This window comes from Cololabis saira, chromosome 4, assembly GCF_033807715.1.
Source record: "Cololabis saira isolate AMF1-May2022 chromosome 4, fColSai1.1, whole genome shotgun sequence".
In the NCBI taxonomy this organism is placed as follows: domain Eukaryota; kingdom Metazoa; phylum Chordata; class Actinopteri; order Beloniformes; family Belonidae; genus Cololabis; species Cololabis saira.
The window spans coordinates 38,711,969-38,731,689 of NC_084590.1; the positions used below are offsets into that span (position 1 = coordinate 38,711,969).

At 38.0% G+C, this 19,721-nt stretch overlaps 1 protein-coding gene across 1 annotated transcript in view; it reads left to right on the top strand.

Moving 5' to 3' along the window:
* frem2b (FRAS1 related extracellular matrix 2b) overlaps positions 1-19,721 on the top strand; it is a 62,219-nt gene that overhangs the window by 39,438 nt on the left and 3,060 nt on the right. Inside the window, exons 7-23 of the mRNA XM_061719712.1 lie at positions 1,838-1,987; positions 3,608-3,817; positions 3,925-4,122; positions 4,232-4,396; positions 6,529-6,711; positions 6,810-6,940; positions 7,026-7,181; positions 8,700-9,003; positions 9,197-9,328; positions 10,662-10,993; positions 14,685-14,877; positions 16,047-16,151; positions 16,415-16,542; positions 16,636-16,770; positions 17,925-18,051; positions 18,548-18,735; positions 18,838-18,984. Of these exons, the coding sequence (XP_061575696.1) occupies positions 1,838-1,987; positions 3,608-3,817; positions 3,925-4,122; positions 4,232-4,396; positions 6,529-6,711; positions 6,810-6,940; positions 7,026-7,181; positions 8,700-9,003; positions 9,197-9,328; positions 10,662-10,993; positions 14,685-14,877; positions 16,047-16,151; positions 16,415-16,542; positions 16,636-16,770; positions 17,925-18,051; positions 18,548-18,735; positions 18,838-18,984 (2,984 nt within the window). The remainder of the gene's footprint in view (positions 1-1,837; positions 1,988-3,607; positions 3,818-3,924; positions 4,123-4,231; positions 4,397-6,528; positions 6,712-6,809; positions 6,941-7,025; positions 7,182-8,699; positions 9,004-9,196; positions 9,329-10,661; positions 10,994-14,684; positions 14,878-16,046; positions 16,152-16,414; positions 16,543-16,635; positions 16,771-17,924; positions 18,052-18,547; positions 18,736-18,837; positions 18,985-19,721) is intronic.

The window sequence follows — 19,721 nt, forward strand, 5'->3', positions numbered from 1 at the left end:
CACAGTTAAATTCAGAGTGTACATTTTCAAATATTGTAAGGTAAATAAACTGGGACAGACGCTGCTCCTCCATGAATGAAAGGAAACTAATTATGGGATGATAAATGAATCTGAATTACTGGGAGTCTGTAATAAATAATAGCTAATTCTGTTCTCATTCTTATAAAAGGATTAAAATGCACGTTACTTTTTCTTTTTTTTTTTTTTTTTTTTACATTTTAAGGTAATGTGGATCATCTCTGCTTACATTCATGTAATCATAGATGTGCTTTGAGGCGTCGAAAGCTGCTGCTGTGCTGATGGAGCCGGTGGTTTACCTTTCAGTTAATGGGTCTCAGGTCTTTGAAGCCCTCTGCTCGTCTGCTGCACAAACCTTATCTGATTACCGGACTAGTCCTACAGGGCCCTGAGTTCCTTGCTGCCAACCCCAGCCTCGTAGATCTGATTACTCCTCTAGGTAGGGTCCCGGTGCAGGCAGCCAAAACCATCTTTGTTTGATTTCTCTGCTGGGAGGGAGTCTGGCAGCTGCCGGCCTCCCGAAGCGCCACTTATTGTCCTACCCATACTCTTATGACAGATTAAAGCATAGAGGTTTTCTGCCCTTCGCTTCCACTAAAAAAGAAGCTGGATATTACAACCACATACAGAACTAAAGGCCTTTGTATTTGGAAACTATAATAAACTTTAATAGCTAAAGCAGGCAGCTTTTAAACGTGTAATGCCTTCTCAAGACTCTAATTGCTTGGAAGAAAAATCTTCAATAGTGTTTCATAATAAACCTTTGTCCTGATCGGTAGTTGTGCCCGGCACCACCTTTGGATGACAGTTAATCACTGTTTATGACTTTCATTTTTCTTTAGTAGCTTGCTTTCACCAATTAAAATAATCACTGTGCACACCGGTGGGGATTTGTTTCTTGTGCATAAGTTGCTTAGTTTCCCCTTTTTCCATTTCCATACTGTGTGAGGAGAAGCAGCTAAGTACTATCTTATGGGTGCCTGCATGCATTGTCATGGAAACATCACCTCTGTGCATGGCAGTCAACTTTCACCTAATTTATTCACTGTTTGGTCACAGCTGCTTTCAAGAGAGCAAGGTTTTTAAAAAGTCAGCTGTATACCCCGATATTTATAACAGTAGTTTATTTATTCATTTATGGTAAAATTCGTTTTTTTTTTTTTTTTTTTGTGGATTGGATGCAACTTTGGCTGCCTCGATTTCTAATTTGCTTGCAGGGGACCACATACATAGAAGTCCAAGATCTAAAGTAACTATTTTCCAAAAAGCATGACATGTTGGACATCAGTGAAGCAGGACTGGTGCTTTAGGGGTTAACGTGACAGTGGCTGAGTTTGGCTGCACTGGAATTTCAGCTCACAGAAGCACTTATTGCAGTCAGGCAGGCCCGGGCTGGCACTTGGAGCTTTACATCCCCCAGACCTCCTGTCAGTCCTCCTGTTTGCTTCTCAGACCCATCACTGTTGAAGTCAGCTCCACCACCAGGCTCATCCAGAAGACAACCAGGAAATCCACTTCTGCCTCGGGGGTTGCTTCTTGTCTTTTAATCCTTGTTGCAGTTTGAAAAGCCCCCCCCCCAAAACGCTGTGCCAGGAAGTTAGAAAGTGCTTTCAAGGTCTACAATTACAGCGTTAACTACTTGCTGCTGATTCAACGGAACTGATCCTCGTTTTTTTCTGTAATTACAGAATATCTGACAGAGTGTGCTGGCTATTGAAGATTCCACTCTGCAATTACATGAGACATTCAAATTTCCTGCGTTTGCTCTAATGTGTCGTTCCTCATCTCTTTATTCCACCCCTTCTGTCGCTGTTCCCAGATCCCGTCTTCTACTTCGATAACACAGAATACCAGGTGGATGAGAGCGAAGGCTTCGTGGAGGTGCAGGTGTGGAGGACGGGCACTGATCTCTCCAAGGGAGGAACTGTCACTGTGCGATCCAGAAAGACAGATCCTGTCTCAGCTGAGGGTACGTGTCCTTGGTTTAAAAAAAAAAAAACAAAAAAAAAACCTGCTCCTCCAATGGCGTCAGCCTGTTCATGCTTTGATGAATTTAAATCACACAAAACAATAGGCTTAAGCCATCATCCTGTCAGTCTTTGTATTCCTGAGCTCAACTGTGCAAGGAGATTTCCACTCTGGAAAAGCTGAGTGGATGACCTGGGGAATGTAAACATTGTTTTAGGTATGGGGGAAGAAAGGGCAGAGCTTCTTAGATGAGATTTTCTCTTATAGGTGCTGCTAGACGTACACCTTGCTGTGAAGATAATGGTAGTCTGATTGGGGACAACATTTCTTTCTCTACAGCTTCTTCTACCTATTGCCCCACACAGTCATGTTCTCTTTCACAGCCTATAAATATCTGTTCTCCTGCCTGTACTATAAATGTAAAAGTGACTATTATATACTCAGATGAAGCATGAGTGGAAACTGAGACCACCTACTGTATATCAGGCCTATAAATACATGAAGAAGGGGCCTACGGGCAAAGGTATACAACTGGTTTTAGTAGTCACGTTTCCATTAACCCTGTATTTGCACACAGAAGGAAAACCTGTAAGAGAAACGGCTTCAATTTGAAAAAACTCCCAAATATCGCAAAAACCTTTTTACGCTTTTACAAGAAAGTTAACAAGAATCACGCTTATTTGAGAATTTTCTTTTGCAGAAAGTGTACTTTATTCTTTCTTTATTCTTTATTCTTTATTCGGATCCCCATTAGCTTCCACTGTCGTGGTTGCTAATCTTCCTGGGGTCCACATAAAACATCACATAAACATACAATACAACATACAAAATAAACTGACACTTGTCAGTCTAAATCTAAGTACATTAAAAATGGCAATAATATAAAAATAGAGATATAAAAATAGAGAAACATTTGTCAAGCATCATGTACAAAAACATTGATTATTCTAACTGTGTGGTCTCACTCATACATTTTTGTTTAATAGATCTTTTGAATAAATATTTGCTTTTGATACTTTTCATATTTGCAGGTAATGTGTTCCATTGTTGGGTGGCTCTATAAATAACAGATCTTTTAAGTATATCAGAAGTTGGTTTTGGAAGTGTCAAATAACCTAAGCTTACCTGTCTAGTATTATGATTATGCTTTAGACCAGCATTTAGTAACTGATCTCTAAAGAAATCTGGCTTCCCCTCAATCATTGCATTTCTGGAAAACTTTATGATACTACATGTACTGAAACGCAACTAGCGCTGCTGTAATCCATTACAACCTGGCAACATGTGGGTACTTGTGCCTTTCAAGCATGTAAAGACAAACATGAAAGTTAAACAAGAAACTGTTTTTAAAACTATAAAACATGATCAACGTATTTATATTTTCCAGAAAGCTAAAAGATTTTGAAGGAATGATTTACAGTAGATGAGCTTTCCAACTAACTATGCAGTCACATGTTGTGTCAGCTTGCAAGTACAATAAGTTATTTGACATGAAACTCTCGATATCAAAGTGAGATCATACACTGTGGTCTTTGACAGGGATAAAGCTCTAAATCCTGTAAACGCTCTTTAAAATACATAATTTGAAACATGCATGACCTATATTGTGTTGTGTGCCCAGCTGGCGTGGATTATGTGGGGATCAGCCGGAATCTGGACTTTGCACCAGGGGTCACCATGCAAACATTTCGCGTGACTATCCTTGATGATCTGGGCCAGCCGGCCCTTGAGGGTCCAGAGAAGTTTGAGCTGGTCCTCCGCATGCCCATGAACGGCATCCTCGGGGAGCCCGGCAAGACCAGCATCCTCATCAACGACTCCGTTTCTGACTGTGAGTGACAATCCCCCTCCTTGTGAACAAAATGTATTTAAACGGTACCACAGGTGACGTTTTAACCCCTGGTTTTGATGAGAATGGATGAAATGATTTTGTTCCAGTGCCGAGGGTGCAGTTCCGCGATGCCGTGTATGTGGGTGATGAGAGCTCAGGACAGATCTCCGCCACCGTCTACCGTAGTGGTGACATCAGCTACAAGTCCACGGTGCGCTGCTACAGCCGGCAGGGCACAGCACAAGTCATGATGGACTTCACTGAGAGGCCCAACACAGATGCCTCCATCATCACCTTCCTGCCAGGTGTTGTAGCACAATTCAACATACCGCATGTTCCTTTGCATTGATTGTGCTTCCTTACTTAAGTGTATGAGGACATGTGCAAGGATTTCATTTCATTTGACTCTTTTAGGAGAGATTGAGAAACCTTGTTTGTTGGTGCTGGTTGATGACATGGAACACGAGGAGGAGGAAGAGCTGCGTCTGGTATTGGGAAGCCCCAAGAGTGAATCTCCGTTTGGAGCATCTATTGGGAAGCAGAACGAAACGCTGATCAAAATAAAAGATAATGCAGACAGTAAGAACCTTTGCTTTGTTTTATTGATTCTTACAATAGTCCTGCTTAATGGAGTTGTGTGGAAATGTTTAGTTAACATAGACACATTAAATTAGGTCAGATCTAAAAAAAAAAAAAAGGGTCCCAAAAAAAAGTTTGGATATTGTTTAAAATGTAAATAGAAAACAAAATGCAATGTTTTGCAACTCCTATAAAGTCATATTTTATTTGCAGCAGTAGCTACATATAAAACATATCAAATGTTGAATGTGAGACATTAGAACATTTAATGTAAAATATCATCCCATTTTTGATTTGAAAGCAGTAGAACATCACCAAAAGAAAAATAGAAAGAAAGAAATGAGAAAGCCTGGGACATGGGCAAGATAAGGCTGGAAAGGTGTGCTGGATGAAAAAGAAACACCTACACAGCAAAATCACTGGTGTTCAATTTCAACATTAGAAAACCTGTTGTGTATACGTGTCCACTCTTTTGAGTGTTATTTTAACACTTTAAAAAAAGTAAATTATCTTACACTGAAGCAAAGTTACTCCAACACTGTATGGCAGGGCTATTCAATTGGCGGCCCGCGGGCCACATGCGGCCCGCCAAGAGCTTTTATGTGGCCCCCGGTCATATTTCAAAAAAGGGGGTGTTTGTTGAAATTTTTTTTTTTTTTTTTTTTAATAATATTTTTATAACTGGCTACTATGGACTGAAATGCTTGTGCTCAATGCTTAATATAATATTCAAATAAGGAAATCTTAGTGGAAAGGGGTGCTTTGTCATTATGGCGTGTTTTATTAAAAATAGGTCAATATCAATTTCATTAAGTTTGCACAATGCATGGTTTCAAAATGAACTTGCATTCAAAATAATATTTCTTTATCTGAATATTATATTTAACATTCACAATTACTAAATCTGGAGACAATTAATACATAATTCATATGTAAACTAGATATATTCAAATGTATAATACAAATGTATTATATTTACATAAGTCATCGTCTTTGAGTGCAAAATACATTTTGAAAACCCCCACATTTTCAAATTGTGCGGCCCTCTCCATACAGTCCTTTTGCAGATGTGGCCCCCGGCCGAATCTAGTTGAATACCCCTGCTGTATGGTGTCTGTGCGACCAAAAAGCTCACAGTTTGGCTCAGGTAGCTAACCACCAGGCTAAAATACTATTGGTATTTGTATATGGAATATTTCAACACAAATCTAGGTAAATGATATATTTTCAGGCAAATCGTCGTAGCAGCAACGTAAAGTGAAAGCGTTTCTGCACCGGAAGTTCAGGTGTGGTCAGTTTAACACTGCAGGTGTTGGAGAACATGTCACACCCGAAATATACATTAACCCTGATGAAATTTACTCTGAAAGTGTTACTTTTAATCTAAGTAGTATGAAGGGTAATATCTACAAATTATGAAACAATTTCAGAATAATGTTCCCCAGTGCACAGAACACAAAACCATCAAAAGGCTCAGAGAGTCTGGAGAAATCAAGGCCAACAATTAATAATGGAAACCTGAAATCTCTTGGCCCCCTGGGACCACTGTTTTAAAAACAGCCCTGGAAATTACTGTGTGGGTTTTGGAGAACACTTCTGGAAAGCTGTGCCATCCAAAAATGCCGCTTTAGGCTTTTTTTTTTCATGCAAAGTGATCATCCACAAATGCTGCCGTCAAACAAAGGGAAATTTGAAATTCAAATCTAGATGTTTCACTGACTGAAAATGTTTGGCACATCATAAAATGAAGATGTGTCGAAGAAGATCCAGGAATATTAAGCACCTTAATATATAATAATAACGGGACAACAGTCCCCAAACAGAAATCCAGAAACTAGTCTTATCAGTTCCCGGACCTGGATGGACTGTTGTAAAAAGACGTAGGGATGCTACGCAGGAGTAGAAACTGCCCTGTTCCAACTTTTTTGAGATGATTCCCACCAAATCTTTAATGACCTTTAATTTCCTTAAAATGGTACATTTCCTCAATTAAAATATTCAATATTGTCTGCGTTATATTATGAATAAAATATGTGTTTATTAGTTCACAGACCATTTTATTTTGTTTGAATTCAGACTAGGGCTGTGCGATATGTGTGGCTGTGTAAATAACTCGTAACTCGCTTTTTCAGGGTCAATTATTAGTTTCGGGGAGACCAAATTTAGCGTGAATGAGCCTAAGGAAAATGGCCAGGTCTCCGTGGTGAAGATCCCTGTGTTCCGTGTTGGAGACACTTCCAAGGTGTCCGTTGTCAGAGTTCACACCAAAGATGGATCTGCTGCCTCTGGAGAGGACTACCATCCCATCTCTGAGGGTAAATAATATAACAATAACTGCCTTTTTTTAATCAGACCTCCAGACCTCTGTCATTTTCTGAAAAAAAATATGTCTGTGTCTCTCTTTTCTCCGCAGAAATTGTGTTCAGACAGGGTGAAACAGAGCACTACGTGGAGGTGGAGATTTTATATGACGGAGTCAGAGAAATGAGGGAGGCCTTCACTGTCCACCTGAAGCCCGATGAGAACATGGTGGCAGAAACAAAGGTGGGAGTCAACCACACTTGTATTCATAATACCACTTCCCTCCCCGTTTACATCTTTCAAACTGCTTTTGTTCCTCAACCCACAGATGAGCAAAGCTATCATCTATATTGAAGAGAGCGACAGCATGGCAGATGTGACCTTTCCCTCCGTACCAAGAGTGGTTTCTCTGTTTCATTATGACGACGTCGACAGGACCAGAGACTCTCAGCCGATGGCCGGATACCCCGTCGTTTGTATCACTGTATGTACATACTTACTGCTTATCACTCTCTGATCGGAAAAAGAAACTTTATAACATACATGTTTGAGATGACGACAGCAGGAACTAATATTAAAAAGAGATGTACATCAATTAAGGCTAGAGAAATTTGGAATAGTTGTAATAACAACCTAAAAATGTGTAGTTCTATCTTCAAGTTTAAGGAAATGTTAAGAAAATACTGTAAATAAATATAAAACACTATGGGCCTGATTTACTAAAGGTTGGCGTGCGTAATAACGTGTGCAAACTTGACATCACCCGCAAACCAATGTGCAAGCTGATCTACTAACAGCGTGCAAAGACGACTGCGTCTCTCAAATGCGCAAAATAGCACACGCAATTCATTTAGTACTTTTGCCCTGATGAATAATCAATATGGGGCGTACCCGCCAGAAAGCGCTAAATACTGGGAGGGGAAAATGCAAATAGGTTCATTTACCACACGCAATGAGATTTACCAAGCCTGAAAGTTATTGCGGGGATTGTGATTGCGTGTATTTAATACGTTCGAAAGGAAGGTGCTGATCTGCCCAGCATTACGCACCGATGGCTGCTGTTATTGTGGCAAGGAGGCGACATCGCCAAAATCAAAGAATACGCAGAGAGAGAGTCTTTATTCTGCTGCATGCTATTTTAAAAATGGTTGCACAAGTTTTATTAAAGGCCACTTTTTCTTTAGTTCTTCTCCTTATATCTTGCCACCTTCTTTTAACCTCATCTGCCGTTCTTTTTGTCTTACCAACTGCATTTATTCTATCGCAGATTTTCTCCCATATTGCGTTTCTTTCGGTAATGTTTAAATTTCTTTGATGTAGTTCATGAATGTGTTTATTTGCCTCTTCCACTAATATCTCTAACTCCAACTCGTCAAATTTCATTTTGCGCTTGCGACTATCCTGCTTTCCATCCAGACTCTCCATGGCGCAAACCGTAAGACACGCAACACCTCATTTAAATACTGCGATTTGCACCTGTTATCAATTTGCAATCTTAGTTGATCACCCGCAAAACACACAACAACAGCACGTGCAAACTTTTTCAGTGCACACGCAATTTAGTACTCTTTATTTAGGATCTTAGTAAATCAGGCCCTATAAATATAAAGTATACTATCATCAAAAACATTCCAGAATGTGAAACGTAAATTTTATATTTTGTCTTACTTATTTTTGTCTTTTTATGTATTGTTTGTTTCCACGGAGTAATGCTAATGTCTCATATTTAAGCTGATCACAAGAAAAAAAGGGTAGGCACTATAAGCTACAGCTTCAGCCTACACCTTTTCGGCAAAGGAAATCTTTTTTTTTTTACCTTTTCATCTTGTTTTGTAAAAAAGTGTGTACAAGCCAAAATAAAGATTCATAACATAACATAACTTACTAGTCCACATTAAACCAGCTTAATCATTTAAAAAAGTACAGTTGAGAACAATGCACACAGTTTACTTGAAAATCCCTTGATTTACAGAAATAACATCATTCATTTTCCCTTTTCCAGGCTTGTAACCCCAAGTATCCTGACTATGACAAAACCGGCTCCATCTGCGTGAGCGAGAGCATCAACAACACGCTGACTCGTTACCGCTGGCTGGTCAGCGCCCCCACCGGCCCGGACGGTGTCACCAGTCCCATGAGGGAAGCTGATTTCGACACTTTCTTCACCTCCTCCAAACTCATCTCTCTGGACTCAGTGTATTTCCAGGCTGGCTCCAGGGTCCAGTGCGCTGCGAGGGCTGTGAACTCTAACGGGGATGAAGGTCTGGAGCTCAGCAGCCCCATCGTGTCCATCAGCGCAGACGAGGGTAAGCTCAGCCCTTTTCTGAGTCTCTTTTATGAACGTGGCTCAACGTTGTAAGCAGCTGCTGACAGGTTTTTTTGTCTACCTCTACAGTAGCGTTTGACCTTAAACTGACAGAGAACTGGAAACTGTTTTGAAAAGAAATGAAGAAATGTTTCTTTTTTGTTGTTGTTTTTCTGTACATGGCATGGTTGCAGGAATGTGCCAGCCTCGTGTCGCCGGCACGGTGGGGGCCGAGCCCTTCTCTGCCAAGCTGCGGTACAGTGGAGCAGAGGATACGGACCACCCCAACCTCATCAAATTAACCGTCACCATGCCTCACATCGATGGTGAGAATAACAGAGACACAAAACCTCCTCTCTGATAAATTATGATAATTCTGAGAACAAAACAAACGCATTTTCTCAAAATAATTATTTTTTTTACGGATATCATATAAATGTTGCACTGTTTTTGGACAAGATATTGTTAACAAGATCGACGAAGTATTAATTAGTTGCAAAGTGCTGATTAGAAGACTTTTGTTCTATTTCTTTGATTATTTTGCAAACAGGAGCTTTTGCATTTTCTGCCATCAGTATTGATTTGATTGATTTGAGTTTTTTTTATTTCGGTCCATTTGGATACAACATAGTACAACATAAAAAAAAGGTCCAATATTTTAAGTGGCACCGAAAAGGTACAGGCTGAAGCCAAGGCTTATTATGCCTACCCTTTTATGAACCTCGACTCAGGAGGTTTAATACAAAACAAAACAAATAATTTGGGTTCAAACATTGAAAAAGAATGGATATATTGGACAAGTAACAAGTAAGCAAAGACAAAAAAAACAAAGACGAAAACAAAACTAAAAAACATACTATAAATTGCAAGAAGTGATAAATTAAGTGGTTCTTGGCAAGAGACTGTACAGCGCGGAGAGCAGAGGTTAAGAGTAGGGTGTGTACAGAAGAGAAAAAATAATAATTTTTTAACATACCAAGTATTCAAAGTTCTTTCAGAATTTCTTTTAATGACTGAACTTAGAGGTCCTTTGCTGATTTTCATTTCATTTTCATTTCATTTTAAAGAATGCTTCAAAATCATAACTTAAAGATATTTATTTATTTTTTTTTTTTTTTTCAAACTTTATTTAAAAGTTCCAATCACAGTCAGAACATTGACCGTGGACAATACAAAACAGTCAGGCATCAAGGAATTAAATAAACAAATACAGTATGAGACATAAAGTGGATGACGTGCATAAGTCATTACATAAGTAACATAAATATAATAAAATAAATGAAATTAAATAGAAAGAAAGAAAATGGCAGGGCATATATTATATTTCTTCAATTATGTTAACAGTGTGTATACATTTTTTATTATCAATTTTTTTTATTACATTCAAGGTAGTTATTGAAATCAATTTCAAAAACAGGAAAGAAAGGTCGACCTTTGGAAAATTTAGTTTTTTGTATGTGGAATTTTGCAATTAGAATAATCAGATTAATTAAGTGTTGCATTTTCCTATCTTTATTATTATAGTATAACAGTATATCTTTGGCATTGAAATTAATTGGTATGTTGGAATGTGATGTCATAACTTAAAGATAAGTTACCTAATCCTTTATTAATCTGACACACTTCCACCTTCTACCTACTTTGTGTATCCATCTGCAGGAATGCTGCCTGTGGTGTCCACCCGACCCCTGTCTAACTTTGAGCTGACCCTGAGCGCTGACGGGACCCGCGTCGGCCAGCATCGCTGCTCCAATTTGCTGGACTACACCGAGGTCAAGACCCGCTATGGTTTTCTGAGTGAAGCCACCAGAAACCCGGAGGTGATCGGCGAGACTGCGCCATACCAGTACAGCCCCGCCCTCAGGGGATCCAGCACGCTGCGCTTCTACAGAAACCTCAACCTGGAGGCCTGTTTGTGGGAATTCACCAGCTACTATGACATGTCTGAGCTGCTCAGTGACTGCGGCGGCACCATCGGGACTGATGGACAGGTAAAAGCTCAACTTTGACCCCCCCCCCACCCCCTTTTTTTTTTCTTCCTCTAGACATGAGCTGGAAAAAGTCAATTTAAAGATTTAAGATCCTCTCCTTAAGGATAAGAACATCATTGCAGCGGTAACTGCTCTGTCCAAAACAGATTTAGCAAGTTAGCCTTTTTTTCCCTCTTATCTTGCATTTGCAGCCATAAACTTTGGTTGCTCTCTTTTTCTTTTTCAAAAGCAATCCTAAAGCAAACACTCTCCTGAAAAGAAATCCTCAACCATTTTCACAACTCATGTTTTCCTCCATAGTCATGTCCAACCCAAAATATGCTGCCTAACTCCTGGTAAGACAAGCTATGTGTCCTATGGCAAATCAATAAAGTGAATGTGAAGCTAACGTCATGCCAGACTGGGTTTTGGTTCAATTCAGTTTATTTGGGAAGGGACAGTGTACATTCATATACATTTAGAATTAAAAATGCAAATGCACCCAATTTTAGCTACAGAGCTAGTTTCCATTGGCAGTCCCCCGGCTAAAAATATAAAAGAAAGACAAGTTAAACAACAAGTTAGAACAAATACAAATAAAGCGTGCAAAAAGTTTCTGTTCTTGTTATTTTGCTTCTATTTAAGATAGAAGGAACAGGAGAACAACCTGACACATCAATCTTCATACTAACACGATCTTAGACATTTACATATATTGCAATAGTGAATACATTACACACATTCCACATTTAGCAGTTAAAAGTTTAGGCGGTAAAGTGCCAGAGCAAGTTAAAGTGCTGGTTACGATTAAAGTGGTTAATTGGGTCTGTTTGTGCATATTGTAAATATCCCAGTTGCATAGATCAACCCTGAGTACTAACAATCCAAAGCCTTGAATTTATATAAATGTTGCAGAAAAATGTAACCTGTAACATCTAAGTTCATCTGAGGACACCATGTTACCATCACTGTGTGTTGAAATCAGAATGCAGGGAGGGCATCGGGGTAAACAACACAGTTCATTTTAGGATTCTGCGTTGTTTTATCGCTGTTTGTCTTTTGGCCCTGCTTTCCCTTTTATCTACCGATTTGACTAATATGACAAATGATTTAACCCATCCAAACCAGGCAACCACACAATTAGTGGTATCAGGGAATAACAGCAAAGTGCTGCTTGAGAGACAGCGCTCCTGTCCCTACACGCAGCCTGCCGTGATGTATCTTCACATTCTCCATAGCCGGCAGCCTTACAAAAAAAAATCCTTATTTCTTTTCCTTTTGCCTACGGCACAGTTGTGGTAGAGGTCTGCCGGCACACACGGCTTACAGCCGTCGACATTTGCATTCACCTTGGACACCTTCTCTTAGTTCACGTTGAGTTAATTAAAGCAGAAAGTTGACAAAGAAGGTCTTGCAAGAATGTGGGGGTGGGGGGGGGGGCACATAATGGTGAAAACTCTAACTTCCCTGCCGAGGAATATTAATTCAACCCTACGGCACATGCAAATATATTTGGATTTCTCATGTCTAGCGGACGCGTATGTGTAAATTGGTTTTTCATTATTGTAAGAAGTTCTCATGTTGAATAGCTGTAGGTTTTAATTTAATAACAAAGGCATCACCCGGGTGATAAGAGTCTTCCTCAACAAGTGGAGCCTTGTTACCTTTAACCACATAATGTAAATATGAATGAGGCGGTAATAAACTTGTCTTGACAAGTAAGCAGCCTGCTGCCGCTAATTTAAACTCTACTTTACCCTCTAGTTACACGTTGAGGTCAGAAATCAAACAAGACGCGAGCGTCTCGTGGACAGTACAGCATAAATGATGGATGTTTTTTGCTCCTTTTTAGTCATTCACAGTGACACAGTTGATAAACCTTTAACTGGAGATGATATTGAGTTGTTAAAAATGCATCCTTTGCTCAAAGGTGGAAAAAATATTCCGTGTTCAGTAGGGATGGGCGATATTTTACCGTTCACGATATACCGTCAAAAAAATTCCCCACGGTAAGAATTTGTCATCTTGTAGTAAAAACGATAAATTCCCGTTGATGATGTTTTTGTGTAAAGCTGATTTATGGTTCTGTGTTAAATCCACGCACAACGTACGTGAAGGAAAGAAAGAAAGAAAGAAAGAAAGAAAGAAAGAAAGAAAGAAAGAAAGAAAGAAAGAAAGAAAGAAAGAAAGAAAGAAAGAAAGAAAGAAAGAAAGAAAGAAAGAAAGAAAGAAAGAAAGAAAGAAAGAAAGAAAGAAAGAAAGAAAGAAAGAAAGATTCCCGTTGATGAGGTCTTTGTGTAAAAAAATGGCGGATCAAATGGCGGATCTGAGTTTTCATTCCAGTTTTGCAGTACAGGTGGACAATTGGTGTAGTTTAGTAGCATTTAGTATTATTTTAGAGCAGTGTTTTGGGGGCTCCAAAGACTGAATATGGTGATAGATTTATAGTTACAAAGGTGGAGTTGAATTGGTTTTTTTTTATCGTCTTCTTTATCGTTATAGGGATAAATGCCAGAAATTATCGTGATACATTTTTTAGTCCATACCGCCCATCCCTAGTGTTCAGCCTCTCTGTGTATTAGCTGAAAATACAGTTTTTATATCACCGAAGCATCTGAGGTTCAGACTACCTAAAAGAAACAGCCTTTGTGTGCGGGTGACCCTTGCGTTTCTCTAAGTGGGCAGGCAGGCTTACTGGGGACGGCTGGGTGAAGGCTGGGGGCCAGCGACATGTCGTAGCCCAAGGCTTAGAGGTCAGCTTAAAGGATCGCAGGGATCTTTGAAAACCCACCAGGTTGTGTCAGATAAGTCATTCAGCGAATCTTTTGCCTGAGCTCTCAGTGCCCGGAGGTGCATGCACGTCTCCACACGAACACAGAGCTAGTGCAGGCAGGTATCGTCTCATGGGTCAGAGGGAAGTGCAGATACCAGAGAGCACTCTGGAAGAGGACGATGACAGTTTTTTAGCACAGCTCTCTTTCTTTTGTTTTTAACAAAAAGATGAGAAATATTGGTTTTTACTTGTCATGGCATGAGTCCTTGAGTCATGTCCAGGACACAACCAAGATGTCACTTGTAGATCTGTAGACTTATAATTAGAAATACAAAAGTTTATTCGGTCATGACAACACAAAACACAACACCAAAAAAAAACATTGTGCACAGCATTAACATTTCATACAAAACCAAAAATGTGTTGAACAATGACTGAAAAGGCATAGGCTGAAGCAAACTGCTTATAAAAGCCTATCCTATATTAACAACTTTCTTTTTGTGGCTACCGACCTCCAGAAAACCAAAAAGAAAATAGAAAAGCAAAGAAACAACAGAAAAGCAAAGAAACAACAAAAGGCAAATTGTCATTGCATGTCAGACATAAAATGAAATTTGGAACGCTTCTCTATTTTGTGCTACAATAAATAAAATGCCATAAATAAAATAAAATAAGATAGAATAAAATAATTAAAAAATAGAAATAAAAGAAAGGCAGAGTAGAAAGTAGAGGGCTGCTTAAAAAAAAAAAACTATTACAATTCACCAGAAAAATGTGCTGCACTTTGCCCAAAAGTACATGTTACAAGGCAAAGCAGTAATCATAAAACGAGCACACATCACACATAATACTGGTTTGGGTTTTGTAATCTGTGTAAAAGGTGCAATATGTATCTTGTATCCATCATTTCTTAATATTAAGAGTACGTTTTCCTTGTAGGTGCTGAATCTGGTCCAGTCCTACGTGACCCTGCGAGTCCCCCTGCATGTGTCCTATGTGTTCCACTCCCCTGTGGGTGCAGGAGGGTGGCAGCACCTGGATCTGCAGTCAGAGCTCAGGCTCACCTTTGTGTACGACACTGCCATCTTGTGGAGGGATGGCATCGGCAGCCCACCAGAGGCCGAGCTGCAAGGCAAGATTTTTCATTTTCTTTTTTCTATTTATTCAGCACAGTATAAAAAACAGAACAAGTAACATACAAATGTAAAAAGAGATTGGTAATGTGCTAGGCTGAAGCAAAAAGCCCAAGGGGCTTATACGAGGCCTCTACCTATGTAAAATACAGCAAAAGATTGTACAAAGATTTAAAATATGCAGAATACATGATTGTAGTCTAAAAACAAAGACAAAGCAAATAAACAGCAGCATGAATAGAATAAATGGTATCTACATGATTAAAGAAAAAATAACAAATCTAGAAATATCATTAAGTAATCTGATCAATTAAATGTGTTTAGTTTAGTTTAGAGTTTATTTTACAAATAATTAAAGAAAAACACAAATACAGATAATAATCAATCAATTGAAGTTTGTAAAAGGGGACTCCCCAGAAGCTACTGTAGCTTATGAATAGGGGCCCAGTCACACAGCAGAACAACTATAAATTACACATATAATACATATACATATAATAACCTTATCACCTAAAAAAACACAATAAAACCCTGAGACTTCCTCAGATTTCCTAGATACAAAGATATTCTTATAAAAATAATACATCAGGTATTGGTACATAAAAAATTTAATAAGAGACATAATTTAATAACAATTTTTGTTTTAATCTCTTTTTAAAAATTGAGAAAGATCCAGACACTTTTATAGCACTATCAATCTCATTCCAAATTTTTGGACCTTTGCAGGTTACACTGAAACTAAAATGGTGCATATCACCGTTGAACTGAAAAAAATCTTTACATGACAAAGAAAATGAAACTGGCAGGAACATACTTTGAAAATAAAATTTCAGGTTTGATATGTATTTAACTTAAAGATAGGTAAAATATTGAATTGTTTGAAAAGAGGGGCAGAATTAGCAGACCAATTACTGTGTGTGGCAATCCTGCAGAATCTTTTTTGCAACATATGAACTTCATGAATATGTGTGTTATAGGTAGCTCCCCAAATAATATTACAGTAAATGAGATATGGATATATCAAGCTATAATAAAGAGTTGGGAGACAATTTTTATTCACCAAACTACGGAATTTGAGCAGTGGTTTGGCTGAAGAGCCGTTAAGCATGTGCTGTTTGCCAAATGTGTTGAGTGGCCAGACTATAGTGGTGTTTTTACTCTTTTCCAGGTGCCCTTTACCCAACCAGCATGCGCATAAATGACCGGGGACAACTAGTAGTCAACTTTCGCACAGAGGCTCGATTCAGAGGCTTGTTTGTGTTTGCACACCCAGGTACAGTCTGTCAGTGTGGGAGATACATGATGTTATCAGATATTTATAATTTTTATATATTTATATATATTTATATATTTTTATATATAATTTTATATATATATATAATTTTATTTATAATTTTATTATATATAATTTTTATATATGATACTTTTAATAAATGTTTTTCATGTGTGATGTACAGTTAGCTTTGTTTCTGCTTCTTAAGTTTGTTTACATGTTAACATGAGGCAGATATTGTAGCTGATAATTTTCTCCAACAGCTTCATCCCTCACATCGATGGTCATGTGCCCGGACCATCCTGGTTTAACCTTCAATCTGTCGCTGGTGAGGAGTGAACCCACCTACAGCCAGCCCAGCCAACAGTGGACGTTCGTCTCTGATTTTGCTGTAAGGGGCCGATTTCTTTGCCAAAGACCACTTTTATTCTTACTGTAATGTTTTGTTTCCTTAATATCACTGTCATAATGTCCCCCCTTGCAGGTCCGGGACTATTCTGGGATGTACACGGTGAAGCTGATCCCTTGCACTTCCCCTCCGAGCCTGCAGTACAACATCCCCCCCGTCTGCAATCCCAGAGAGCCTCTCACATTCGACCTGGATATCCGCTTTCAGCAGGTGATTTCACATCATCTAAACAGAGAAATTTGACTTAGGAAACTTACAGTCCATTCAGCTGTTGAGTCCAGCTGAAAAAACAACAATTTTCACTTGTTTCAAGTAGATTTTCACTTGGAACTGGAACAAGATTTTTTTGCTTGTAATGAGAAGATAAATCTTGTTTAATTTTTTTTTTTTTACATTTATCGTATTTTGAATATTCTCTCTTTTGGGGGGACCTGGAGGGAGGGGCGTTGGCCAGGAGTACGAGGGCCCGATCAACGCTGCTTGCAGCTTTAATTTCATTTTAATTTCATTTTCATTTCATTTCATTTCATTTAATTTCAATTTTATTTATTCCGTATCATGGAAATGGTAGTTCACATACATGTTCCATTCCATGATAGAAAAGGGGCAAGAAGAAGAAAGCCTTATATTACAAGCCCCTTTCTCAAAAAAATAAAACAATACATATGAAGATGGTCTGTCCGTCTGTTCAACAGTCACTGCTTATATAATACCAAAAAAAATAATGAAAAAAAAACAAAACAAAACAAAACAAAAAATAAGAAAACATACACAATAACTCACCAACAACACCAAAAACAACAAAACAACATTAAGTTTATTTACTGCAGTTTACTGGCTTCACCTAATCTTTAGATATGTACTTGTCCCTCAGACTAATAATAATAATAATAATAATAATAATAATAATAATAATAATAATAATATATTATGTTTATAAACATGAACCTAAGTACATTAGGGGGCAACTTTATTATTTATTTATTTATTTAGTAACTTTATTTCTAGCAGCATTATATGCATTTTATGCTGTAACATATTTTATTTTATTTTACTTTTAAGTTTTCAAGAATAAAAAAAAACAATCAAAAATACATTTGGCATTCTTTGTTTGTCAAAAACATATCTTTAAGGTGTATGGTTTTAAGGGATCAGATGTGAATCATCTGGAACATCCTTTCCAAGCAAAGTACTGCAAAGTACTTTGCTTGTATAATATATATAATATAAATAAAGTATAATATAATATAAACATAGATTAAAAGTGATGTTTAAGTGCATAAGAAGCTAACTTAAAAGAAACAGTTTAAAAGAAAAGATGAATAATTTTTCAGTTTTGGGCTCATTTTTCTCTGTAATTGTAGGTTAGTGATCCAGTGGCTGCTGAGTTCAGTCTGAACACACAGATGATGCTGCTGTCTAAACGCACGCTCTGGCTCTCAGACGGCTCGATGGGCTTCGGAGAGGAGAGCGACATGGCTTTCTCACAAGGTAAAGGGGAAAATGCTTAACCAACTTTATATGTGTGTGAAAAAAGTGGGAAAAAAAATCCCTGAAATGTGTTGAAGCTGAACGCACGGCTGTGTTTTATCTCTGCGAAACACGTAGGAATTCTTTCTTTTCTACAGATGAAAGTAAATCTCTTTGTGTGATTTTTTTTTTTGTGTTGGTTTAGCAAAATTGTTCCCTTTTATTTCCTGACTAAAACAAGAGTAAGATAAAACAAAAAAAAAAACCTCCACGAAATGCTCCTTTCACAACGTATTCACCTTTTCTATAACAAGCAAAAATCAAGGATTTTGTTTCTTGACAATTTATCAGTTTTGTCATAGAAGTTTTTGTTTCTTCTGTTTTGCTGATTGTTTAGTGTATTTTTTCTATATTTTATCAGAGCAAAATCAAATGAGTCATTAATAAAATGATCAGTGGACATAAAGAAACTATATGTGTTCTGCAGTGATGAAAAACTGAGACGTTCTTTTCTCAGGAGATACAGTTTATGGCCGGGTGATGGTGGACCCGGTCCAAAACTTGGGAGATTCATTTATTTGCAACATAGAGAAAGTGTTCCTTTGCACTGGAGCAGATGGATATGTCCCTAAATACAGCCCCAGCAACTTTGAGTTCGGCTGCCTGGCTGATGCTCCATCACTACTCTACCGGTTCAAGATCATTGTAAGTTTTAAAAAAAGAAGAACGATATTACTCGCCATGCCACGTGTTTTTTGTATCCATTCAGTACTCATGATTGTCTCCGGTGGGATTTTGTCCCTGCAGGATAAAGCCCAGCCAGAGACCCAGGCCCGTTCATTTGGTAACGTAGCCTTCAGCGCCCTCCTGGCTGTGGACGACCCCGGAGCTTTAGCTCTGGTGAGACAACCTGGAGCAGATGGCTTCAGAATGGATTCAACGGCTCTCTTCCAGGTGAGAATGAAGGTCCAATACAGAACAAAATGTTTCAATCTCAAAAACGCCATGAGATTTTTTTTTCTTGGCTACTTAGCTCAGCCTTGTTATTTCTATGGAAGTGATGCGCTCATGATTTGGCACTCATGATTATGGCGATCTCAAGTAGAAAGCAGAAGATTAAAATCACATAGGATCCACAGAAATGGACAATAAGAAAGGATTCTTCTTTTTTTTTTACACAGACATTTTTACTATTACTTTTAGTCAGCAGAGGGAAAAAAGACTCACCAGCTTGATATTCATGTGTGGTTGTAGAAAGCTGCCTACAGTTCAGCCACCATGTGTTTATTCCTAGACGATAACAGTCAAGGATGAGTCAGACTCAGACTAATAATTGTTATTATTTTTGTATTATTATTATTATTATTATTATTATTATTATTATTATTATTATTATTATTATTATTATTATTATTATTATTATTATTATTATTATTATTATTATTATTATGTTTATGTTTATAAACATTAACCTAAGTACATTAGGGGGCATTAAAGTAACTTTATTTCTAGCAGCATTATATGCATTTTATGCTAAAACATATTTTATTTTATTTTATTTTACTTCTAAGTTTTCAAGAATTTAAAAAAAATAATCAAAAATACATTTGGCATTCTTTGTTTGTCAAAAACATATCTTTAAGGTGTATGGTTTTAAGGGATCAGATGTGAATCATCTGGAACATCCTTTC